General features: G+C 40.4%; 1 protein-coding gene across 1 annotated transcript in view; it reads left to right on the top strand.

Moving 5' to 3' along the window:
* The window catches only part of LOC132397542 (kielin/chordin-like protein), a gene marked incomplete at its 5' end in the record, with an annotated part of 349,645 nt that overhangs the window by 169,677 nt on the left and 152,633 nt on the right, over positions 1-27,335 (top strand). Inside the window, one exon of the mRNA XM_059976368.1 lies at positions 7,489-7,611. Within this exon, the coding sequence (XP_059832351.1) occupies positions 7,489-7,611 (123 nt within the window). The remainder of the gene's footprint in view (positions 1-7,488; positions 7,612-27,335) is intronic.

The raw sequence follows: 27,335 nt of genomic DNA, 5'->3' as shown, positions 1-27,335 counted from the left end.
TTTGTGCAGGCAGGTTTCTGGGAGAGGTAAACACCAAAGTTGGGTAAACACTAATTTTTTTTTTGGGATCTGGTGGAGAAGCTAACACAACATGACTTCTCCTGAAGAGTCTCCACGAACTCCACACAATGTTTGTCATTTTTGTTTTTCTTCTCAATGTGTGACTGAGGGATATAAGTTGACCTAGTTCCTGCTCCCTGTTGTTCAGTAGTTGTCATGGAAAGCAAAATGGAAGGGGAGCTACCCAACTCTTCGACTCATGTTCATGATCCAAAGAAAGACCTCATCTTCGATGCAAGGTGCCAGATTATAATAATCTTCTGCAGGTATGCTGGAACCAGTAGTACCTCAAGTTGCCGGCCCTGAATGAAGAGCAGATACGTCCTGTTCAATTACACTCAGTGCAGTGTATGATAGCTTTAGTAAGATGCATTGGCTGTTGTCATGGCAAAGCATGACTGATTCTGGCTGTAGACTCACTGCAGTCTAAGTCAGCAGCTGCTTCATACACCTTTGCCTCGGCTAAAGCAATCTTAGCTTCACACTCCTCCTTGAGTGCACTCAATGTAGCCTCTACACATGCTCTCTCCATGTCTGTACGAGCTTTCTACATTTGCATTTTGACTTTGCACTTAGCATACTCTGTTCTCATTCTTGCTACTACATCACTGGTATGGGCCCATATTGCAGCTATGCTAACTGTGGTTGTGCTCAAGCATCTTGAAGATGCAACTGATGTGCCATGTTCTAACCTGACTTTCAGGGCTTGGCGATCGACATTGCTGAGATCAGAGGTTGACATTGTTGCATAAGGTGCTCAGCCACTTTTCCAGTCCACAAGTGATGCCTTTGAAGGCAAGTTATCTTTTCACTCTACTGTCCTCACAGTACTGATATATAAAGCTATGCAGTGAGGTAAACACCTTATCAAATATCACCCGAGACAAAAGCTTCCTTTGGGGTTTTAAATTAGATCTTACTTGTGAAACAGCAAGAAGTTAAGTAAAATACATGTTAAATACATGACTTACTGTGTAGAGGTACGGGAAAATACATACAAAACAAATACAAACTCGATTTTTCTACTCCAAAAGAAAGTTATACGAATTGTAAATAAGTCAAGTTATTATGAGCCAACCAATCCACTATTTATTCAACTAAACACTTTAGAATTCAGAGATTTTGTAGATTTTAAAATAATACAAATTATGTATAAAATAAAAAATGGACAGTTACCACAAAGTATCCAAAGGTTGTTTCAAATGAGAGAAAGTCAACACGGTTTGAGAGGAGCATATATATTTCAAAAACAAAGGATAAGAACAAATGTAAAAAAAATCATTGTATTTCAGTCAGAAGGGTGAATCTATGGAAAAGTTGTGGAGAGAATTTAAAAACATGCACCACACTTAACAAGTTTTAAAAATTATTTAAAAAATTATTTAATGAACAAATATAAATACATGATTTAAAATGAATGAGAGTAATGTAGATAAATGATATTTGGAATTGGATTTTGGGTTAAAAGATTATGAAATTTTTTGTTTTTGATGTTTGACGCCAAATATGTTGTTGTATAAGTAAGAGAGGTAGGCGTAATAAGCTGTAGCTTCAGCCTACACCCTTTCGGTCTGTTTTAAAGAATATCTATGTTTTTTGTTGTAATTTTGTCCTATGAAATCATCGTTATAAAATCATTGTTGTAAATGATGCTTTTTGTTATGTTTGTACTGACCTAAATAAATTAATTTCATTCATTCAAATTCAAAAAAAAAATTCAATATTGAATTGTCAACAATAGCTTAATAGCAATAAGTGATAAATGTGTTGTCAAAAATATCTACTAAATATTTTCCAATGATAAGAAAGCTTAAGACTCACAGAAACTGCTGTTTTAAGGGCAAATAAAGTGGGGATGGAAATGTCTTTCTACATTGCGTGCTTCAAATCAAAATCCAAATTAACCTGCACAGGAAATGATATAAAAAAAAGCTTACATCCAGGAAGTGATGTTCAATTAACGAACTATGTGTCTAGAGGCCAGAACATTGTGTCAACATTTTTATCCAGTGATAGATGGATCATCTGGTGGGTCATTATTTCTCAATGAAATATATCATTGGTGAAAATTACGAAATGTCTCCTAATCAGTTTTAGTTTGTGACTGGTGGCATATTAATAACCCAGTTTGCACTAGGTTAGCATTACATTGTGCATTTGTGCAGCCCAGGTTGACTGCCTTTTATATCTTTTTAATTGTGGAGTGTCGCTATGGGTGATATGGCCAAACCTAATTAAATATCACTTCTTACTTGTCATTGATGATGAGTCAGTTCTTTGAACATTGCAGCTACGCTTGCAGTTCTCTTTAGTATAAGATTCCTGGAATTTGATCCTCTAATGCTATCAAATTAGTCCAGTCCGACTTGGAGATCGTGTTATTCTGACTTACCTGCTGCTCTTGCCCTATTAGGTGGCAATAATGTGATTGAAAAGAAGAAATAGCGAATTGTTGAGAGTATTGTGTAAGTATGTTTTAGGTGGTGTATGGAGTGCCAGCCAATCATGGAAGCTTTCTCCTGTATGATGATGAAATTTGAGTCTTATTTCAAAGTGGAGTGTATTCCATTATTTTCCTGATTTGAACATTGCGAAGATGGTGGATGACTTCGGGGAATTGGAAAGGAAGTTAATCACCATAGAACACTCAAAGTCTTTCCTGCTATTGTTGTCACAGTGACCGTATTGAGCAGCGTTGGTCAATGGCGGTATTCAAGGGAACTGATGGCAATAAAGTTCAACGTGAGAAGCATTGAATGTCGTGTCTTTGAAAATGATTTGGTGCATAGGTGTTGCTTGCTTGTTACCTGCCCAAGGTGTTCGGTCTTGCATGAATGTGAACAGACTCCTTTTATTTAATGCTGGATTAGACAGAACTGCGCAATTTGTACATTAACAAACATCCTCATTTCTAATCACTGATGAAGCAGCTGAAGATGGCAACCTCTAGGCCATGTTAAAGATAGTAATTCTGATCAAAAGTTAACTCTGTTTCTCCCTCTAAATGGTGTGTCACCTGATGTGTCTTCTGACAGTCTCTGTCATTATTTCATCATTATTTATACCATCTGCATTATTATGCATCCAAAAAAAGCTCTGAAATATAACCCAATGACAGAGAATGTCAGAAGACACATCAGGTGACACACCATTTCGAGGGAGAAACAGAGTTAACTTTTGATCAGAATTACTATCTTTAACATGGCCTAGAAATACAAGCTCTGAGATACAACCCAATGCTTTCATGAATACACTTCCCTGTACACTTTGAATTTTTAAAACAGCAGCCGGCTTAAAAAGGAGAGACCAATGAGGAAAGAACAACAGATCATAGGAGTGATTCATTTAACTTATTTATTGGAAAAAATGTTTCCAAATTGGTTCTGACCCTTCATTTTAATGCAGTAGAAAAAGGAAGTAGTTGCTAATTTAGAAGCTCTTCATGCAAAATTGACTCCTTAGTTTAAGAAATTTAGAGGCCATGTTTTCTACCGTTTCTTTTGATTGCCTTCTTTCATCACAGATGTTACTGAGAATGATTTCTGTAACATGAAATATTTGGAAGGTGAATTCTGGTTCTGTGCTCCAAGTCTTTGATTCATAATTCAGCTTCTTGACCTGAGGGCTGTACTGATGAATTCCAGCTGAAACTTTAACTGTTGCGACATGATTTGGAAACACAAAGGAAGTTCCAGCACTTTGATATATCGTTGGTTTGATTTGTAATTAAAAGCCCAATTTTGATTTCCTGATAAAAATTTGTTAGCAATTCCCTGACATAAAAGGTATCAAGCAATATTATAAGTAGCTGATATTTTTAATTAGGTGGATTTTAAATCTTTTGCCGGGGAGGATCTCCTTTTTGAAACATGTTTGTAATGAGTTGGAAGGCTGTAGGGACAAGTCCCACCTAATGGTTTGAACGTGATTCTGTACTGCTGAAGGTGTCTACTTTCAGATGAGCCATCAAACTCGGCGCCATCATTCTGTCAGATAGGTCTAAAACATCTTGTGATACTATTTATGGGAAAGCATTAAAATCCAATTATCTGCTCTCTACTGTGTTGCAGTATAAGGTTTGTTCATCACGTTAATTCCCCATTCACTTCCATTGTGATTAAATTGCCTGTGACCTCCCACACAGTCCCGGTGGTGCCCAGTATAAGCTTGAGGAATAGTACCTCATCTCTGCCTAGGCCCCTTGTAGCTTTCTATATCAATGTCAAGAACTTCACATAGTTTGGTTTTTCTGATTGTGTTGACCTGCCCAATTCTGCTGTAAATTATCTTTGTAAGTTATGTCAGTTTTTCTCTCACTACAAAGACTGTGATCTGTTCTGTATTCTCGGCTTTCTCTTTTTTTCTGGTTTGTCAACAGCTTGGCCTGGATTTCTCAGCTTTAAAGTGTCCCTTACTTTATTTTCTCTCTCTCTCTCTAACTATCCTCTTAAACCAGTTGGCTCTGACAATATTAAAATCACCTGGTCACACCTGTCCCACCCTATCAGAAGTATTTCCCTTTTCCTATCTACTTCCCTCAACTTTCAGCAATTTAATATCAACTTCTATTCACATTTTCACAGTTTTGATGCAGAATCTTCAACCTGACTGTTACATTCAGTATTTTCATTGCCTGAAAACTGATCAATAAGCTCCAAGACGTTGGCTTGAACACCTCCTTGTGCAAGTGGAACCTCCATTTCCTCATTTGCAGGGCCCAGTCAGTTCAGATTGGCAATGACATCTCCTTCAATCTTCAATCCACAATCTCCTCCAGCACAGTTGCGACACAAGGATATGCACTTAGACCCCTGCTCTTCTTGCCTTATGACTGTGAGGCTAAGCACAGCTCCAATGCCATATTTAGGTTTGCCGATGACACCACTGTCATTGGCCAAATCAAAGGTAGTAATGAAGCAGCATGTTGGAGGGAGATTCAGAATCTGGCTGAGTGATCCCACAGCAACAACCTCTCACTTATTGTCAGCAAGACCAAGGAGGTGATTACTGATTTCAGCAGGAGGAATCTGGAGATGCATGAGCCAATCCTCACTGGGGTATCAGAGGTGGAGAGCATCAGCAACTTTAAATTCCTTGGTATTACGATCTCAGGAGACTTGTCCTGGATCCAGCACGTAAGTGTCTGGTGATGAACAACAACATCTTACAGACAGATTACAGAACTATGAGATCCTCTACTTCTCTTAGAATCAAAAACAAGGGTACCCAACCTTTTTCATGCCATGGAGCCCTACCATTAACAGCGGGGTCTGTGAGCCCCAAGTTGGAAACCCTCAATTTAGATGTGCTGCTTCTTCTGAACTGAAAATGATTATAGCCTGGAATTTCACTTTTGAGTATGTTTTTTTTTTCTGCCTGGCTGAACAATCTGGCACTTCTGTGATCTCCTGCAGGGTTTGGCGTGGAATGCAGCTACAGCCATCCCTGGGGTCAGCTTCGTCAATTTCTTTTGGCGGAATGCAAAGTCGTGGGTGGCTCCGTTACATCGCATTGATTGAAGTGTTGAGCAGGATTAAAATTGGTGAGGATGAGAGTGGAAGATGAACAGATGTTCAGCGCAGTCTGGCTGTGGTTGACCGGTCTCCCTCTGTCTGCTGCGGGCACACAGTACAGGAGGCTTGGGTCCCATGTTGCCAGCTTCAATTGCTTTGGTGGCTCATGGTGGTGTGGACTCAATTTTGGCTGCATTTTGATGTTTAATGTCCTCATCACCGAATGTGCTTTACTATTTGAGAAATTTGATCAAGGCGCTTCGGCACAGAACCGGATCTGCGGCTCTGGCCTGCAGCCATCAACACAGTGCTGAACTGATTGACTTGGTGACTTTGGCTGCAGTCATCAGCTCCAGGACCAGCTAACCTCGTCTCCGCAGCTCGTGGCTGTGGACTCACTTTAGGGGATTTTGCGGTTTAATGTTCTGCATGTTATTTGTTTGCGCTTTGAAGTTTACGTGATACGTTCTTTTTGTACATTTGATGGTTTTGTGTGTTTCCGTTTTCTTTAAATGGATTCTGTTGTGTTTCTTTGTTTTGTGTCTGTCTGCAAGAAGAATAATCTCAAGGTTGAGTACGGTATACATAGTTTGATAATAAATATACTTTGAACTTTTGAAATTTGTGCCATTATCAAGAAAGCTGGCAGAGCCTCTACTTCCTTAGATGTTGGTGAAGATCTAGCATGTCGTCTAAAACTTTGACAAACTGTGATGGAAGTATATTGACTTGTTGAATCACGGTCTGGTATGGAAACTGCAAAACCCTTGTACAGAAAAGCCTACAAAAAGTGAAGAGTATGACATAGTCCATCATGGGTAAAGCCCTCCCCACCATTGAGCACATCTACATGGGGCACTCTTGCAGGAAAGCAGCATCCAACATCAAAGACCCCCATCATCCAGGCCACGCGCTCTTCTTGCTGCTGCCATTAGGAAGAAGTTGCAGGGGCCTCAAGACTAGCACCAAGTTCAGGAGCAGTTATTACCCTTCAACTATCAGACTCTTGATCAGAGGGAATAGCTTCACTAATCTTCACTTGCCACTTCACTGAATTGCTCCTGCAGTCTTTGGATTCATTTTCAAGGATTCCTCATCTCATATCCTCAATATTACCTACTTAATATATTTTCTCTTTTTTTTATTTCCACAGTTTGTCTGTTTTTTTGGCTCCTTGCTTGTTGTCCATCTTGCTGGGGTGTTCTCACATTGATTCTACTGTGTTTCTTGTAGTTACTATGGTTTCCCACAAGAAGATAAATCTCAGGGTTGTATATGCTGACAGACAGACAGACATACTTTATTGATCCCAAGGGAAACTGGGTTTTGTTACTGTCGCAGCAACCAAGAATAGTGCAGAAATATAGCAATATAAAACCATAAATAATTAAATAATAGTAAGTAAATTATTCCAAGTGGAAATAAGTCCAGGACCAGCCTATTGGCTCAGGGTGTCTGACACTCTGAGGGAGGAGTTGTAAAGTTTGATGGCCACAGGCAGGAATGACTTCCTATGATGCTCAGTGTTGAATCTCGGTGGAATGATTTAAAGGATTTCTGTGCCTATTTGCTATATTACATAATTTTCAAAATTTGTTGTAAAGTGCTAAAGATGTCCTGGGGTTGTATGAAAAATCATAGATGCAGTCTTTGTTTTCACTGTTCAAAGGTGAAAGCAGTATTACAAACATCAGAATGAAGCATGAGATATTTTTATATTATGAATCTATTTTTAAAATATGGTATTTAAACCACCAATACCCAAAATCCAAGCATATTGAAGTAATCCAAATCTAATTCGTGATTTCTATTTATTGGAATATTTATTCAGAAGTGATTCAGTGAAATGTACAAGGAATGACAGTATTTAAATGATCACTCTTCAGTCTAATTCCAGTGTGTGGTTGTTTTGCAGATATTGATGAATGTGCGGGAAACAGGTCCCCGTGCCAACAGAGGTGTCAAAATGTGATCGGCAGCTTTAAGTGTTCCTGTAGGCTCGGCTACTACCTCCACAACAATGGGCATTTATGCACAGGTAGAAGGTGTTTAGTCTCTTGAAATGTGTGTGTGTGTGTGTTTCCATTTCAAGCCATTGGCTCATTGCAATAATGAATGAAAAGATGTTAGTGATCTTGAACAGCATATATTTTTATACATCTGCAGCTTCTCACTAATTGTATCCTAGAATGATGCGGGAAGCAAAGGAAGAGACTCTTGATATCTGACAGAGATTTTTATAACTTTGTTAGTCTAAATACTGGAAGACTGGAGGGTGTCTCTTATTGTGCTTTTATTTAAAAAAGGTTGCAAGGACAAGCCAGAGAACAATAGGCCAGTAAACCTGACATCAGAGGCAGGAAAATTGCCAGAGCAAATTGTGAGGGATAGGACCTGTCTGCAGTTGGAAGTGCAAGGTCTGATTAGGGAGAGTCGATGTGGACTTGTGCATGGAAACATGTGTCTCGTGGATTTGACTGAGTTTTTTAAATAAGTGACCAAGAAGATTGGCAATTTTGGGTCATTAGAAATCATCTATGTGAACTTTGGCAAGTCTTTTGATAAGCTTTTGATAAGCGTACATGGTAGGCTGATTTGGAAAGTTAGATTACATAGAATCTTTGGGTAAGCTAGCTGACTAGATATAAAATTGACTTGGTATTAGTAGTTAGAATTGTTTTTCAGATTGCCTGTGACAAGTGGTGTGCCACAGTGATTGTTGCTGGGTCCCCATTTTTTATCTTACATAAATGATTTGTTTGAAACGTAGGTGGTACGAGAGTAAGATTGTGGAGCACACTGACATCGGTGGTATTATGGACAATTAAGAAGTCATCAAGGGTAACAGCTTGGAAACTGGGCAATAAATGACAGATGTAAAATAACTTTGGACCAGTGTGAATTCTTGCATTTTAGGAATTTAAAGCAGGGCAGGACATACACAATGAATGGTAAGGGCTTCGATGCTGTAGAGCAGTTTGATACCAGCAGCATCGCAGGAGTTGCCAGTCAGCATTGAACTCAAGTAGGACTTGGGGACACCAGCTCCGGGTTTTTCCCTCGGGGGTTTATTCCTGAAGCCTTCTCCATGAGTGGGTGTAGACACAAGGCAGTAGAGGTTTGAGATCAGAGTTTTCCTTCTCCTCGATGAGCAGTCAACCATGGGTGACGAGCCCCATCTGCCCAAAGTGACTGGTTTTAAGGCACCAGTAACCTTCCTTTGCCCCTTCTCATATCAGTAGAAATGGTTTCATGTGGTCAGGAACTGGGCTTCATTATCAGAAGCTATTAGAGGTGCATGTCATAGGGAGCATTTAATAGGTAGTGGGAGCTTGTCCCCATTACCACCCTGGCTATAACCAGTACAGAGACTACACTTGGAGTATTGTGCACGGTGCTGGTCACCTACTGTAGGAAGAATGTGATTAAGCTGTAGAAGATGCAGAAACAATTCACATCAATGTTGCTAGGACTGGAGGGTCTGATAGACAGAACTAACAGGACAGACAGGGACTGGTTTCTTTGGAATGATGAATGTGATGTTTATGAATTCATGAGAGGCACAGATAAAATGGATGGTCATAGTCTAGTAAGGAGTCTAAAGTCAGAGGGCCTATAAGGTAATGTCAGGAGGAGGGGTGGACAAGGTTAACAGGGACTGAGGGGCAAGTTTTTCATTGAGAATGGTAGGTATATGGAACAATTTGCAGAGGGTGTGGTAGAGGTGGGTATAATTATGACATTTAAAAGATATTCAGACAGTTACATAGGTTAGAAAGATTTAGAGGGATATGGACCAAATGTAGGGAACTCTGACCATCTTAGTTTGACATCTTTAGCATGCACAAGTTGGGCTGAAGTTCTTGTTTCCTTGCTTTGTCATTCTAACTCTGATTCTCCGACCGTCCTCCTCAAAATATTTCACTTTTGTTTTATTACAACTTCAGACAAGTGCCCCGCCTCATGTTAATTTCTGAAGATCTCTCATTTATCCAATAGGCTACAAGTTGGACTGAGGTTTACTTATATCAACATTATATATAATTTCATGCTACATTTACTTGCTCTTTGTAGAATAAAAATAATTATGTACATATTCATATTTGAAACCTGGATGTTGCTGGCAAAACTACTATTTATTGCCTATTCCTGAAATGCAGCTGCATTTTTGAACCACAGTAGCTGTTCTTTTGAAGGTACTCCCACACCACTGTTGGGTAGGGAGTTTCGGGATTTACACCCAGTGAAGATGAAGGAGTGGTAATATACTTCCAAATCAGAAAGATGTGTCACTTAAAAGAGAACTTGCAAGAGGTGATACTCCCTTACATATGATGCCTCTCTCATTCATGCAAGTTGAAGCTATGGGATTAGGGGTGGGGTTGCTGTTGGTGTAGCTCAGCAATAATGTATTCTGAGCACCATATCAAGTACCAATTGATGGCCAGAATTGTGGGTTTGAAAGCATCGTTATTAGAACATAAACCAGTACAACACAGGAACAGGTCGCTCAGGCAACAATGTGTCAAACTAGTTAAATTAGTAACCAAATGCCCAACTAAACTAATCCCTTCTGCATACACAATGTCCATATCCTTCTATTTCCTGCACATTCACGTGCCTATCCAGGAACCTCTTGAATACTTCTATCATACTTGTCTACACCACCATGCTAGGCCGTGCATTCCAGACACCCACCACTCTTTATAATGGCACTTAAGTTTTATAAAGCTGCAACATAACGTCACAACTCTTGAACTCAGTTCCTCAACTAATAAAGGCAAGCATGCCGTATGCCTTATTTACCACCCTGTCAGTCTGTGTAGCACTTTCAGGAAGTTATGGACTTGAACCCCAATATCTCTCTGCATTTCAATGCTTTAATGCATCTTACACTTAACTGTATATTGTTTCTTTCCATTTGATCTCCTAAAGTGCAACACTTCACATTTGGTCGAGTTAAACTCCATCTGCCATTTCTCTGCCCATGTCTGCAGTCTTCTGTGCTTTCCACAGCAACCACCTTCATATCATCTGCAAACTTCCTAATCCACCTGTTGAGGTCCCAGAATGGTTTTTGTTTCCCCCTTTATCTATAGCCTGTATCACTTTCTCAGAAAACACCAATAAAATGGTAAAACTTGATTTTCTTCTCACAAAACCATATTGAGTTTACTTCATTACTTGAATATTTCCAAGTGCCCTTCTATAACATCTTTATTAATAGCTTTTAATATCCTCCCTGCGGCCATTGTAAGATAACTGCTTTCTCTCACCCTTCTTAAATAAAGAATTACATGTGCTAGTTTCCACTCAAATGGAAGTTTTCCCAAATTGAAGGAAGTTTGGAAAATTAAAACTAATTCACATGTAACCCTTTCACCATAGCTCATAACAGCCATATGGCTCGGCATTGGGAGGGCCACTTTCAATAAACAGTACATCTGGGGTTGACATGATTTGGGTTCAACAGGACTGGTAAGTTGGAATGTTCCAATGAGGGAATGAGAATTGTTTTGAATGCTTTGTAAATGCAGCCAATGCGAAGTTATAATTCGCCAGGAAATAACAGACCTTACACTAGCGTAACAATTAAAGGGGAGGTATATTTACAGATAGTTCAACTTTAACAAACAGTTCATGGGGAAAAGGGCCCAATACAGTTAAGCCAGTCTAAATGTGCATATAACAATGGAGCTCTTTTCTGGAGTAGCGGAGGGAATGCTTTACTCCAGGTTCTGAACCCATGTTCTGCATGAAAGACACCAGCCATAGTTCGAACTCCCTCGAAGACCATTTCAAATGAACTGGCTAACTCAGGAATATTGGCACTTCCTCCTTTGAACTATTCACCTGCACAAAGCACTTCTTACAATAGGGTTTCCCCTCTGGGTGGGGTCCTCCGAGCATCTTTTCTTGAGCTCTTCTCTGCACCTCTGTAGAAAAGGACTCTCTTGGAAAGGGGTGTGATCTGTCACTCTAGCTACTCCTCCACTACATAATGTGACAGGTTTAAACTGTGTATACCACACAGGTCCTGGTTTATTCTAATCAACCTGCTTAGGAGGAACTTGCACCTTCTAAAAAGCAGCTCTGAACACCAGGTGAACAGACAAGATTTTCAAAAAGATTCTCTCAATTTCTCTTCTTGTACGTCCCGTGAACCCTCTCACAATGGGAATATTTGTTCCCATAAGAATGGAAGCTTCATCTTTTTCAACCAGATCCAGGAAGACCAACCCTGGTGTATGAAAAGTCCCAGTTACTCCAACATCTGCTTTGGAAAACTCAAGTTTCAGTGACAAGTAACCATCTTACGGGTAATCATCAACACTAAGCCCCCAAATTCAAACGCACTGAGTGCCATCAATGGTAAATGTATTAAATACCGGTTGTAAAAGGATCTGTGAAGTAAAGTAACTTGAGAACCTATGTCAAGTATGGCTTTAGCATAAGTACCTCCAGTTCATATGGATACTTCAGAACTTGGCCCCACCAAACCTACAGGAGTAGTGTTATGCACTTTACTTTTTCCATTGATACACTGATTGGAACATATTCTCTCCAAGAGGCCAGCCTGCTCCTTTACTGGGTCCCTTCATAATTTTGCATTTTTTCTTCTCTCTTTGATTAACCACTGACTTACTTTTTGAAAATGTTCCTATCACTCACATTTTTGCTTGAAATGTCCTCCTCAGTTATAACAGAAATACCGGTTGCCTGTCCAGTCAAAAGACCCTTTTCAGCAGCATTCCTCTGCTTATTAAGTCCTACAGGTGAGTTGGGTTTTGTGACAGACATATCACGTCCAGCTGAAACGTTAGCAACCATCCACCAAGTCAGCTCAGTTCAAAGGTTTCTCACCACATTCCTCAAAAGCCCTATCCCCGTGGCATCAAGGGCCACTTTAGCAACAGAGGTGACCACTGAAGATGTTACTTGGCCTTTGGAAACATTCTGCTCCTCAATCATATTTTCCTTTTCTCTAACTTCTCTGAGTAACTTAGTAGAATCTGAATCTGAATGTGAATCTAAAAAGATGGAGGAGGGTGTAACTTGTGGGTCATTCGAATACATAGAGCAAATATGTCATGTGACAGTGCGCCTGTCAGAACTTGCTCTACGCTCAAGCAATTTCTCTCAGGCAGCTGAATGCTCACTTTGTGGCACTAACCGTGCAGCAGCTTCTCCAACCTGAAAAGGTAGGCAGAAAGCTTCTCTCCTCCTTCCTGGAATGCATGCCTAAACTTCAACCTAATATCGGCAAAACTTTCAGTAGTGCCAGAAACATCATCTGGAGCTTGCACATAATTAGCTGATGGGTTTTCTGCCTTTAGGAACCTCTCTATATTAGCCACCAGATCCTCTACCAGTCTCAGCTTTTTTTATATTATTTGAGCACTGCCATTCATCCAATAACTGAGATGTCTGCTCAGCCCAAGCCTCGTATTCTTCTTCCCCATTAGGTGTGGGCTTGTCTCCAGCCTATGACAACTTCGACTCTCCGCAGGCACACTTTGGCATTTAACAGCTTGTGATGTAATATCCAAAACAAGCTCAGAACTTAAATCAAGAGATGAAGGACCCATCAGATTTTTCACATCAGCCAAAGTCTTCCCCTCACTCCACAGAAAAGAGAACAACTTGCCTTTAAAATCTTCACCCTCAGCTACCTCCTTGCCAGCTTTAGACGTATGAACTGGCCATAGCCCTGCCTCTCCAGGTACCCTATCCTATCGGGCACTGTGACTTAAGCCACGTCACTGGTAGTCGTATCTTACCCAACCTTAATCTCCGTGCCATCCATAATAAAGTACCTCACTTTCCACAAAACATAGGCTTAAACAGACAAATAATCCACTTAATCAATCCTTACACTGGATTCCAATCCTCCAGATGAAGCCCCCATAAATGTAACTCTCTCAACACGACTGGTGACAAACTCGGTTCGTTAGCTAACTCTGGCTAACAGCTATGTGACTCAGCATTGCATGGATAACGGTGAGAGGGCTGCCTTCAATAAGCAACACACATCTGGGGTTGGTATGAATCAGGTTCAATCAAACAGGAAAGTTGGAATGTTCCGACGAAGGAACAAAAGTGGTGGGTTCTGTGTAAATGCTGCACCACGCAAAGGCTTTACACCAGCATAAAATTAAACTGGAAGTACACTTACAGATATTTCAACTTTAACAAACAGTTAATAGGGAAAAAAAGAAAAGGGCCTAGTACAATTAAACAAGTCTAAATGTGCACATAAAGTTGGAACTCTTTTCTGTAGTAGTTGAGTGTCATCATCAGCAGCAATTATTCGTAGTCAAGTAAGATTCTTCTCCTGGTGGTTGATCTGGTCACTTGTGGGTCTGGAGATGACTGAAGAGGCCAATCTGTGATCCACAAGTCCTATTGCAGTGTTGCAGGTGTAGGTCATTGAGTGGTGGTGGATGGAGCTGTTTGGGCCTTTCCCAGTCTCTCCTTATGGTGAAGACATTTAGTCTCAGTGGCACAGCGGAGGTATTCTTTGAGCTGTGCAGTCCCCTTATAGACAGTCTTTCCCTGGCCTTCCCTATCCTGTGCTAATTTCTCCCATCTATTCAGGTTGATGTGGCACTTCCTCAGGTCGGTCTTGAAACCGTCCTTGAACCACTTTGTCTGCCCTCCAGGAGTGCGCTTTGCATCCTTGAGTTGGTCAAACAGCTTTAGCGAGGCGGGAGTCAGGCATACAATGATGTGGCTGACCCATAGTGGTTTTTGTTGAGTCACGATTGTGGCTATGGAGTTAATGTTAGCATCTCCCAGGGTGCTGGAATTAGTATGCCTGTTCTTCCAACTAACTCTCAGAATCTTTTGGAGGCATCTTTGATGGTATGTTTCTAGGGATTTTGTGTGCCAGCTGTATGTTGTCCATGACTCCACTTCACATAGCAAGGAGGACAGGACTATCGATTTACAGACCAGAAGCCTAGTGTTGGTCTTGATATTCTGAACTTCAAAAACTCTCTTTCTCAGCCTGGTAAAAGCTCCACTTGCACTCACACAGCCTATTGAGCATATCGCTTTACTCACGGCCCTGAAACCATGTTCTGTGTGGAAGACACCAACCACAGTTTGAACTTCCTTTGAAGACCATTTTGAGAAACCTCAGGAGTATTGGCACTTACTCCTTTGAACCATTCATCTGCACAAAGCACTTCTTACAATAGGGTTTCCCAATCAATTGGGATCCCATAGTATTTCCCCTTGTACTCTTCTCCGCAACTCCTAACAGAAGACCCAAAACCAGACTACTGACTTTCAGAAATCTGATCCCATCTAGCTCTTTGGAATCTTCCATGACATTCCACTGGACAAAATGTTACAGCGCAATATCAAACAAACCCAAATGGCAGACTCAACATACCTAGGCTGAGCTTCTTATCTTAGCTGTAGCCAAAACACTAGTCTATGAAAACTTAACTAACAGAACACACTGCATTTGCAGGAATCCACTAAAGAAAAATACCTAACAGCATAGCAGTACAAATACAATTTTAACCAGGGCATTACATGTAAGTTATTCATGAACCACTCCTTATAAGAGCATAAGTGAAATCCCACAGATGACTAGTTAATTTGCAGATCCAATAATTTACTCAGTACAACTGACCTTGCGAAGGTAATTTTCTTGAGTTTGTCCCTTCTAATTCCTGATTTACACTTATTTCTGGTTTGTTACTAATATCCTTTTTAGTGAAGTATCTGTTTGATTTATCTGCCACCTCCTTACTTTTCATTAAAAATAACTATATATTATTCATGGTCATTCAGTTAAATCTTTTTAAAATATCGTTAGACGCTATTATTCTTTGCTTTTAATATTTGGCTTAACTTTTCTCATATTCTAATAGAGTGGATTCCAGTTAATTAGGACACATTGAGACCAGTACATTTTGGTACAATTAGCCGGTTTCATTGAAATCGTTAAAAATGTATAAAAATTACAAACTATCATTTAATTGGATAACTAGTTATATATTTAAATGTATTACAGAACAAATTAGAGTGCTAACAATACTACTATAGTACTTTAAATCCTCCACTATCGATGGAAGATTTCATCCAGCATACTCAGCCTTGCTCTTTTGGTTGACTGTATGTGAACAAAATCTAGTGCAGATAATGGACTGCCTTCATACATTGCTTTCAACAATTGCATTCTCCATATCTTCACTTCCATTGTAATTTTCAAGATGATTGCTCATACCTTCAAATCAGTTGTTGTTCTGGATTTGTGTAGTAGTGAAATTGCTTCATTTTCACTCTCAGCTGTTTCTGGCATCCCCAAGCCTCAATGCTTGAAAGCGCAGCGAGCAAAACAGTACCAGATTGTTTTACTGCTTATTTCTCACAAAATATCAGTGGCAAAAATAATTACTTTTTGAACAGGAACACACACAACTGATGCTATTTAAAAACTATTCACTCTAAACATGGTGTGTTGTTTAATGGCCACACAAGTGCACATAACTGACACTAGTTAGAAACTTTAGCAGCAGTCTCCTGCTCAAATTAAATGACATAGTGTCCCAGATAAATGAAGGGAATTAGGCTATTTACTTTTTTGTGGTTTAAAAGTTGTCCCAAATAAGTGGCTGCCCAATTAACCGTGGGCCTCATTATCTGGAATTCACTGTGGTCTGTTCCTTATTAATCTTTTGCACTCTTTTGTTCTTTTTAATATTCTGTCCAGACTTTTTGTTCTGCCACATGTCTTGGTATAATTGAATACTCTTACTTAAGTCTGATACTAATTTTAACTTTTAGATTAACCACAGATGGTGCTCCTCCCCTTGGATTTTCCACATTAAAACCTCAGTAACTTTTTGAATGAGATATTTAAAGAAGATGGAGTGAAGTGTGTGTGGAGAGGAGCCAGGAATCATTTAGCAGAATCCAGCCGGGGTTTGCCTGCCTCCCACATTGGTACTTGCTCGGGGTGTTGATGATCGAATCTGAGATACACCAGAGCCATTTTCAGAGTTCACACCAGATCACATCTGGATCCACTGCAGATATAATTGGATGAGTGAAAGATGATTAAAGAGTGCTGGGAGAGGAAAAGAGAGTGAATGTGTGATGGGATAGAGATAGGAATGGGAGCAAGGAATAGAAAGTGAAGGAGAAATCCCCATAGAGAGAAAGAAGGAGCATGCAACCTACAGGATCCCACAATGTTTGGAGAATAAGTATTTTGTATTTAATATTTCAGTAATATTTGAGTAATATGCTAAATAGTTTGTTTATTTCATATGTTAAAGTACATGATTGAATGGCATAGGTCAAAATGATCTATGAAAATGAAAATAAAACTAAGACATGCATTCCAGGCTCCATGTTTCCTTTCAATTAGTTTTATGCTTTCAAATTACTAAACATAAGAATGGCAACAAATGAGATTTAAAATGCACCCAGGATGACTACCTACTGTTGAAGCGCAGCAAAACATTCAAGTTTAATAAAAAGCAGTGTAGCATATGCCTCTTCAGAAGGGGAAGAGAGAAATTGTCGAGTTACTAAAACAGTCGAAAACAGATGAATTCATGTGTTCATAAATAGTGAATACTGGGTGATAATGATCAGTAGAAGTTGCTAACTACATCAGGAAAATAGATGCACTTGACTGTGCAAGAAATAACTGGATATTGTATACTAAGTCAATTGAGCAGTATTTTGAAGCAAATCAAATAGCCAATGAAAAGTGAGTGCCAATTCTATTGAGTGTATTGGATTTAAAGACATACAATTTGCTGAAAAGTTTAACTGCTCAAGCAAACCTGCTGAAATGAGCTTTTCTGATATCATGAACATAATGCAGGGACATTTAGAACTATTGTTGATTGCAGCATGCTTTAAGTTTCATGAATGGAATTAAAAGGAAGGGGAGTCCATTGCAGCTTATGTGGTTGAATTGACCCATCCTGTTTCAAGTCTACATGGCCACCCAAAATGATTGGAATATGCAGCAGAGAGTCCAGATCAACACACAAAAAATGCTGGGGGAGCTCAGCAGGCCAGGCAACATCTATAGAAAAGAGTACAATCAACATTTCAAGCTGAGACCCTTCATCAGGACTGGAGAAAAAGAGATGGGGAGTCAGTGTACGAAAGAGGGGAAAGGGGGCGTAGAAACACAAGGTGATAGGTGAAATTGGGACGAGGGGAGGGATAAAGTAAAGAGCTGGGAAGTTAATTGAAGGAAGAGATAAAGGGCTGGAAAGATGGGGAAATCTATATAGGAGAGGACAGAAGGCCATGGAAGAAAGAAAACGGGGAGAAGCAGCAGATGGAGGTGATGGGTAGGAAAGAAGATAAGGTGAGAGAAGAAAATGGGAATGGGGAATGGTGAAGGGGGGGGCGGTCATTATTGGAAGTTCGAGCAGTCGATGTTCATACCATCAGGTTTGAAGCTACCCAGATGGAATATAAAGTGTTGTTCCTCAAACCTGAGTGTGGTCTCATCACAACAGTAGAGGTGCCATAGATTGACATATCAGAATGGAATTAAAATAGGTTGCCACTGGGACATCTTGCTTCTTCAGGCAGATGCTCAGCAAAGCAGTCTCTCAATTTACATTGGGTCTCATCAATATATAGGAGACCACACTAGGAGCACTGGACACAGTAATTTACCCCAACAGATTTATAGGTGAAATGTCGCTTCACCTGCAAGGATTGTTTGGGGCCCTGAGTCGTGGTGAGGGAGGAGGTGTAGGGGTAGGATTATGTGCTGGATGCAGAGGCTGGTGGGGTGGCAGGTGAGGAGAAGAGGAATCCTATGGCTGGTGGGATGACCAGAGGACCTACCAACCTACCAGCCTCCATGACCAGCACATAATTCTCCGTAACATCACCGACGGGATCGCACTTTCTGCTTTCCACAGGGATCGTTCCCTATATGACTCCCTTGTTCATTCATTTCTCCCCACCAATTTCCCCCCGGTACTTATCCTTGCAGGCTGAACATTTACTACACTTGCCCCTACACATCCTTCCCCATTACCATTCAGGGCTTCAAATAGTCCTTCCAGGTGAGGCGATACCTCACCTGGGAGTCTGTTGGAGTCATCTACTTTGTCCTGTGCTTCTGCGGTGGCCTCCTGAATATTGGTTAGACCCGAAGCAGATTGGCAGACTGCTTTGCAGAGCACCTATGCTCCATCCACCAGAAGAAGCAGGATCACCCAGTGGCCACCCATTTTAATTCCACTCCCCACTCAGATATGTCAGTCCATGGCCTCCTCTACCGTCACAATGAGGCCACACTCAGGTTGAAGGAGCAACACCTTATATTACGTCTGGGTAGCCTCCAACCTGATGGCTTGAACATCGATTTTTCCAACTGGTAATGCCCCCCCCCAAACTTTCCTTCACCTTTCCCCATTCCCATTTCCCTCTCTCACCTTACCTATTTACCAGCCCATCACTTCCCTCTAGTGCTCCTCCCCTTTATTTCTTCTATGGCTTGTCCTTTCCTGTCAGATTCCGCCCTTCTCCAGCCGTGTATCCCTTTCACCAATCAACTTCCCAGCTCTTTACTTCACCCCACTCTCTACTCCCGGTTTCACCTATCACCTTTTGTTTCTTCCTCTCCTTCCCACCTTCTAGCTCTAATTCCTCATCTTTTTTTTCCGGTCCTGATGGAGGGTCTCGGCCCAAAACATTGACTACACTCTTTTCCATAGACTCTGCCTGGCCTGCTGAATTCCTACAGCATTTTGTGTGTGTTGCTTGGTTTTCCAGAATCTACAAATTTTCTCTTTGTTTGTAAGAAACTGCTGACAGCCCATTTTTAGCAGTGTTGGGATAAACTTACCATTGACGGGGGGATTGCCTTATGTGGGGATTGAAGATTGTTGTACCTTACAAGCTGAGAGCTAAAGTGTTGAAGGAGTTACATGCACTTCATCTAGGCATGGTCAAAATAGAAGTATTGGCTCAAAGCTTTGTCTGGTAGCCTGGGATAGATCAGCAAGTCAAGCAGCTTGCCATGTACTGTATGGGCTGCCAACTTGTCAAGAGGAAAGATGTCCAAAGCTGTCAGAACCTCTTCCTGCAGTCCCGGAATCATCCCTAAGTACCACCACAGAGGACATCCCAGAACCTGAGATTGTTTCACAGCCACAAGTCTCACCTACCGAGCAGAGTGCCAGGAATAACATTATCTCGCAAGAGTAAGACATCTTCAGCAGGTTAAACCTTTAGGCCTGAATGGGACAATTTAAAGTTTAGAGTTGTATTTTGTAGTATACTGTATATATAAATAGTAATTCTGTATATAAGTTGATATACATTCTATATTGAGTTGAAGTTTATAGCTAAGCACAGAGTGTTATGTATTTAATATTTAAGTGATATTTGAGTAATATGATAAGTATATTGTTTGATTCAGCACTCTTTATTTAAATAATTTATTATGGGTTATATGTAAAAGTACATGAATGGCATATGTCATTACAACACCATGTCATGCGTGCACTCTTCACTTAAAATAAAAATGAAACTAGGTCAGTATAAGTCAAGTTGAAGGTTGAGGGGGAACTTGATAGAGGTATTTAAAATTATGAGGGGGATAGATAGAGTTGACGTGGTTAGGCCTTTTCCATTGAGAGTAGGGGAGATTCAAACAAGAGGACATGAGTTGAAAGTTAGGGGGCAAAAGCTTAGGGGTAACACAAGGGGAAACTTCTTTACTCAGAGAGTGGTAGCTGTGTGGAACGAACTTCCAGTAGAAGTGGTAGAGGCAGGTTTGATATTGTCATTAAAAAAAAAAATTGGTTAGGTATATGGACAAAAAAGGAATGGAGGGCTATGGGCTGAGTGCAGGTCAATGGGACTAGGTGAGAGTAAGCGTTCAGCATGGACTAGAAGGGCCGAGATGGCCTGTTTCCGTGCTGTAATTGTTATATGGTTATATATGGTTATATCCCTAGCTCTGTGTTTCCTTTCAACTAGTTTTATGTTTTGGAGTTATAAAACTGACTTTAGTGTGAAATATTAGATGCATTTTGCTTCTGTCCTCTTGGCTTTTGTGGCTGTGATGGGGAACAACCATTTTAGATTAGATTAGATTCAACTTTATTACCATTGTGCTGAGTACAGATACAAAGCCAATGAAATGCAGTTAGCATCTAACCAGAAATGCAAAGAATAGTGTTATTTACAAAATAACTGTGAATAAAACTAAATGCTACAGCACACAAATATACAAGTACTGAGACAGTACAATATGGGTGCAATATTGCTTAGCGCTGTGATGTGAGGTTCAGCATGGTCACAGCCTCAGGGAACCTTCCTGTGCCTGCTGGTGCAGGAGCGGAAGCTCCTGTAGTGCCTACCAGATGGGAGGAGTGTAAAAAGTCCATGGTTAGGGGAGATGCATCCTTGATAATGCTTTTCACCCTGCCCAGGCAGCATTTACAGTAGATGTTCTCAAATGGTGGGCAATTGGGTGCTGATAATCCACTGGGCAGTTTTCACCAGGCACTGGAGTGCTTTGCGGTCCAATACTGGACAATTGCCATACCACACTGAGATGCAGTTAGTGAGTATGCTGTCAATGGGACAGTGGTAAAAGTCTGTCAGTATCCTGGAATACTGACGGACTTTTAAGGTCAGCATCCTCAATTACAAAAATCAATGGTTTGTTTACAAAAGTTAAGTTTAAAAAAAGGAAATTAATTTAAATTCTATAACTTCAATACAATTTAAATAATTTGCAATTTTGCACATTACATTTCCTTCAATTGACAAAATGCCTGACCAGAGCTATTTAAAAGCACTAAGGAGGAATTTGTCAATTGGGAGTTGTCTAAAGGTCCTGAGATGAGGACTAATGGGCCTGTACCTCAGGCCTAATGGCCCATTGCAGATCATTCTGCTTCAGACCATAATCACCCTTACAAGATACAGTTGAATTCATGTAATCTTTAGATCGTTAGATTTTATCTCAAATAAGTCCTATCACTGTTTATGCTCCACTCAAGCTTCTTCACACCTTTTATCATTTCTAATCAGTGATTTTTTTGTTGCTCTCTATCCTTTTCTCCTGAACTCCACATTCCCATCGATATTCCTTCTGAATTCACTACTGGAATTCCAGCTCTAATTTTTTTTGTCTTTTTCAGTTTTTCAATTATTTATCCATTAGAGCTTCGGCAAAATAATAATTGATTAGGCTTTTCTTCTCTGCCCAAATTTTTTTCCTCATGCTCTTGAAATATGGCAAACCATTTGGGAAAAGAACTATCATTTATACAATTTGTGCCAGTTCCTTTTAAATGGGATATCAAAGCTCATTTTTGGTGAAATTCTGATTGAATTTCTTTTGGATGTCTAGGCATTCATATGTTATACTGTATACACACAGGAAGCTTGTACTTTGGATAGGTGAGTTGGACAATGAAACATTGTGTAACACAAAAGGCTTGCTCAGGCCTTCTTCCTCTCAAAGATATAGCATATAAGAAGTGTTTTAAAAAATGAAAAATGAATCAAGGACCAGGGATGTCCTCTCCTCTTAACAACAATCTCAACATTTAGGTACTCGCCTTCACCCTCATTACAAAAGATCTGAACACATATTCCCTCCAAAGGCTGACACATTTAAATTAGTGTACATACTCCACCAGAACTGAATATCGTATAACTAACTTACCTGTGTGCAATCTACAAGCAGATTTTGAGTGATTTACTCAGCTACTTCACAGTGGAACTAAGCCCAAGCTACAAGACACAACAATAACATTTCTTTCTGTTCACCAACTGCTGGGGCTGGGGTCAAAGTTCCTCTTTGTAACAACTGCAGACACCGGGATGTTAATCCTTAGTAAATTGCAGCTTTAAGCAATAAAGAGGGCACCCTCTGTACTGTCCACTCTAGAATTCATACTGAAAGAAACCCAGAGGAACTAGGCAAGAGACAGGCTGTCAGAGCTGATTTGTCAGCGTAATAGGAAACGGGATTGCTGGGCATTGGCCACCAATCAGTCATGTCTGCATTAGCTTCAGTTTATAAAACCTTTCAAAAAAGCATGGCAGATTGACAAGTAAAAGAAAATGAAAACTGGGGTCAACTTATTTGATAATGCCATTATGTCCTCCTTGATTGGCATGTCTGTTACTGATTTTATGTGGTTGATGGATTTTATTATGGATTTAAACCTTATTCATAAAGTATGTTAAAATACTTGGCCTGTGTCCATGGAAAGCAAGTTCTCAATATTTTTCCTATTACATTTATCATTTGGAATTTTGCTTCAGCCTACTGGGAATGTGTTTCAGAATCTCCAAGTGTCAGGTGTTGGGAGTGTATCCCAAGATCTTTGATTGTTGCAAGGTGGGAGTATATCAGAGAATTCTTGAGCTTAATGGTAGTATACTCCTGCCTTTAGTTGGTAATATTTCAAAGCACAGGCATTTCTTTCAGCTCCATTAGTTTTAACAGAGAAACTCATGACTATATCAACACATTAGAAGTTCATATAAAATATAGGCCCCATTTAGTATTTCTTCAAATACGATTAAGATATTAAACACAGAAGATTCTGCAGATGCTGGAAATCTGAAGAATGTAGGCAAAATGTTTGAGGAACTCAGTAAGTCTGGCATCATCTATGCAAGGAAATATACTGTCTGAATTATACTGAGATGCAATCCTGATGATGGGTCTCAGCCCAGAATGTCCACTGTGTATTCTCCTCCATAGATGCTGCCTGTCCTGTCTTGCTGAGTTATTTCAGCATATTGCGTCTATTAAGATTGTCACAACTTCAAAGTCGGAACATCTGACAGAGGTGCCTGCCTCGAGGCACGTGCAGTTCAGATTTATAAAGGTGATTCCTGAATGAAGGAGCAGTCCTTTGAGAAAAACCGGAGCAGAATAGGTCCTTACTTTTTGGAATTCAGAAGAATGAAAGATGCTCTGATTAAATCTTTAGATGATGAATGAGCTTCTAAACAATGAATAGATACCAGGATGTTGTTTCATGTGGCCAGAGAGCTTAGAATGAGATGACATAGGGTCATGGACTATTAGGGCTGACATCAGAAGGATTTTCACAGTGAGGACTGTGAATGTGTGAGATTCAGAGGGCTGTGGATATGTATCAGTAAGGTTTTTTTAAATTATTGAATTCAGATTCAAGAGGATGGGCTACCAAAGTGGAGTTGAGCATGAGGTCCATCATGATATTATTGAATAGTATAATAGGATCACCTATTAATGCTCATTTTGTTCTTGCTTCTGTCACATGCTTCAATTTTCCATACACTGTAAAGGTGAGGTGGATACAGCGAACAAGTTTTAAAAACTTATAATGTACAGTGAATCTGCGTAATGTTAAGACCATAAGATCTTGGAGCAGAATCAGGCCATTTGGTTCATTAAGTCTGCTCCACCATTCATCAAGACTCATTTTTTGTTTATGTCAACCCTAATTTCCCTGTTTCTCCCTATAACCCTTTACCCTCTTAACAATCAAGGAACTATTTCTCTTAAATATATCCTATGAGTTGGACTCTAGAGATGTCAAAGACAACAAATTGCATAGATTGTCCACTATCTGGCTGAAGAAATTCCTCCTGATCTCAGTTCTAAAGCTCTGTCCCTTTATTTTGATGCTGTGTCTTCAGCCCTTGTTTCTTCTACCAATGAAAACATTCTCCTCTCCATAACCACTCTATTCTGGCCCTTAAGTATTTGATGGGTTTCAATGAGATTCCTCCTCATTTTTCTAACCTCAAGAGTCATTTTTTTTCTTCTGTTCCTGTCACATACTACTCTTCCACATTCTCTGATTGTAAAGTAAAACAGGACATCATGCTTTTGGTGTTCTGCAGGGGTCGATGTTGGGACTGCTTCTTTCTATGCTGTATGTCAGTGAGTTAGATGATGGAGTAGGTGGCTTCATTGCCAAGTTTGAAAAAATGACAAAGATTGGTGGAGGGGCAGGTAGTGTTACGGAAACAGGTCGCTGCAGACAGATTTAGACAGATTAGGAGAAGAGGCAAGAGAGTAGCAAAGAAATACAATGTTGGAAAAATGCACGGTCATGCACTTTGGTGGTAGAAATAAAAGTGCAGACTATTTTCTAAATGGGGAGAAAATACAAACATCTGAGATGCAAAGGGACTTGGGAGTCCTTGTGCAGAACACCCTAAAGGTTAACTTGCAGGTTGAGTTGGTGGTGAGGAAGGCAGATGCCATGTTAGCATTCATTTCAAGAGGTCTAGGATACAAGAGCAGGGATGTGATGCTGAGACTTTGTAAGGCACTGGTGAGGCCTCACCTTGAGTATTGTGAACAGTTTTGGGCTCCTTATCTAAGAAAAGATGTGCTGACATTGGAGAGGGTTCAGAGGAAGTTCACAAGGAAGATTCCGGAAATGAAAGAGTTTTCATACGAGGCACATTTAATGGCTCTGAGTCTGTACTCACTGGAATTTAGAAGGATGAGGGGGATCTCACTGAAACTTTTCGAATGTTGGAAAGCCTAGATGAAGTAGATGTGGAAAGGATGTTTCCCATCATGGGGCAATCTAGGCATCCATTTAAAACAGAGATGCCAGGAAATTTCTTTAGTCAGAGGGTGGTGAATTCGTGGAATATATTACTACAGGCAGCTGTGGAGGTCAGGTCATTGGGTGCATTTAAGACAGAGCTTGATAGGTTCTTGATTGGACATGGCATCAAGGGTTTTGGGGAGAAGGCCAGGGAGTGGGGTTGTGGAGGGGAAAAAAGGGTCAGCATGATTGAATGGCGGAGCCGACCTGATGGGCCGAATGGCCTAATTCTTCTCTTGTGTTTAATGGTCTTATGGAAACAGTGAATATAAAGTTTCTTTTTGCTGAGATGAGTATTGTGGACACTTTGTTGATACTGCTGGCCACTGCACTCCAATAGTTGAAAATTAATCATGCAAAAGTAGAGCAAGTGAACTGAGTGCATAGCTAAGCACATTGAGATTGCCAGGGCTACTATAGAAACAATGTTGAGGGATGGGCAGGATGATTGAGGTGGGAGTTGTACTATTGAGAAGAGACAACATCACAGCAACACTACAAGAGGATTTTTCTGGAAGAACCAACCAGTGAAGCTATATGAGCAGAAAACTAAAATAAGAACGGGTGATCATTTTGATGGGATACTACTATAGACTCCCCAATAGTCAGAGGGAGTCAGAGGAGCAAATATGTAGCGAGACACGAATGGGTGTAAAAATATTAGGGTTGTAATAGTAGGTGATCTTAACTTTCTGAATATTGACTGGGCTGACATAGTGCCAAGGGGTTAGGTGGGGAAGAAGTTGTTGATTGTGCACAGACAGTTTCTTAAGTAATATGTAAATGTTCTTATTGGAGAAGGGATTACATTTGACATCCTCTTAGAAAATGAGGGTGGGCAAGTGCTGGATATGTCAGTGGCTTTGTACTTTGGGACCAGTGACCATATTTTTATATTTTTGTTGCAGTTATGGGAAAGGATGGGACTAATCCACTAAATCTTAATTCGGGACAAACGGGTTTTGATGGCATTAAAAAGGAAGTTGGAAATTTTGATTGGGAGTGGGAATAAAGGTATATCTGACAAGTGTTAGGTTTTTAACTGTGACATGGGGAGTGTTCACAGCCAAATTGTTCCTCTTAGATTGGCAGGATTAGGGAACCCAGGTGATGAGGGATTTGTATTTTCTCCCCGTGACTGCATGGATTTCCTCTGGGTGCTCCAGTTTACACTCACAGTCCAAAGTACCGGTTGATAGGCTCATTGGTCATTGTAATTTGCCCTGTGATTAGGCTAGGACTAAATCAGGGGATTACTGGGCAGTGTGGCTTGAAAGCCAGAAGGGCCTATTTCACTGGATGGATGGGTAGATAGATAGATAAAGCTCTGGTCGGGAAAAAGGTAGCATATGCCTGTTATGGGCAACTGTGATCAGTTGAATCTCTTGAGGAGTAGAAACGTTGTAGTAGTACACTTAAGAAGGAAATCCAGTCACTCCACTTTTTCTGGTATTTTACCTGCGCTATCTAAGATACAAGCATCACTGCCCAGCAATTTCCTCACTTGCTTCCCACAGTCTGCAAGGATATACTTGGTCAGGCTCCAAGGATTGTTCCACCTATATCTGCGTCAAGACTGTGATCACCTTTTCTTTGGTAATATTAATATGCTTCAGGGCATCACTTTTATCTTCTCTGACCTCGTTAGTTTTGGAACTTCCTTTGGCGACCTGCTTCCGCAAACTCCTTCTACAACATACGGACGTGAAATGTTTACTTAAGATTTTGCCCTTTTCCCGTGACTCCACACATAGATGAGTCACTGCTCCTTAATGGGACTTCCTTACTTCTTTTTACTTTTTTGCTGTAATATACTTGGAGAATCTGTTAGGATTCCTCTTTACCTTAACCTGCTGGGGATACTTCACGTTCCCTTTTTGCCCTTCTGATCTCTTTCTTAAGTGTATTCCTACATTGCTAAAATGAGCTGCCAGCGCAAGTGGTAGAAGCAGGTACAATTACGATGCTTCAAACACATTTTGGCAGGCACGTGGACTGGAAAGGTTTGGAGGGATATTTAGTGGAGGAAAACAGGACTAGCTCAGGTAGGTATATTGGTCAGCATTGACGAGTGAGGACTAAGAGCCACTTGCATTCTATATAACTGTTTGATTCACTGACTACCCAGACTTGGTGACCCAGGTTGGTTAGATTTCCAGTCCCA

Source organism: Hypanus sabinus, chromosome 7 (genome assembly GCF_030144855.1).
Source record: "Hypanus sabinus isolate sHypSab1 chromosome 7, sHypSab1.hap1, whole genome shotgun sequence".
Classification (NCBI taxonomy): domain Eukaryota; kingdom Metazoa; phylum Chordata; class Chondrichthyes; order Myliobatiformes; family Dasyatidae; genus Hypanus; species Hypanus sabinus.
The sequence above is the reverse complement of the archived record's forward strand: the minus strand, read 5'-3'. Positions and strand labels throughout refer to the sequence as shown.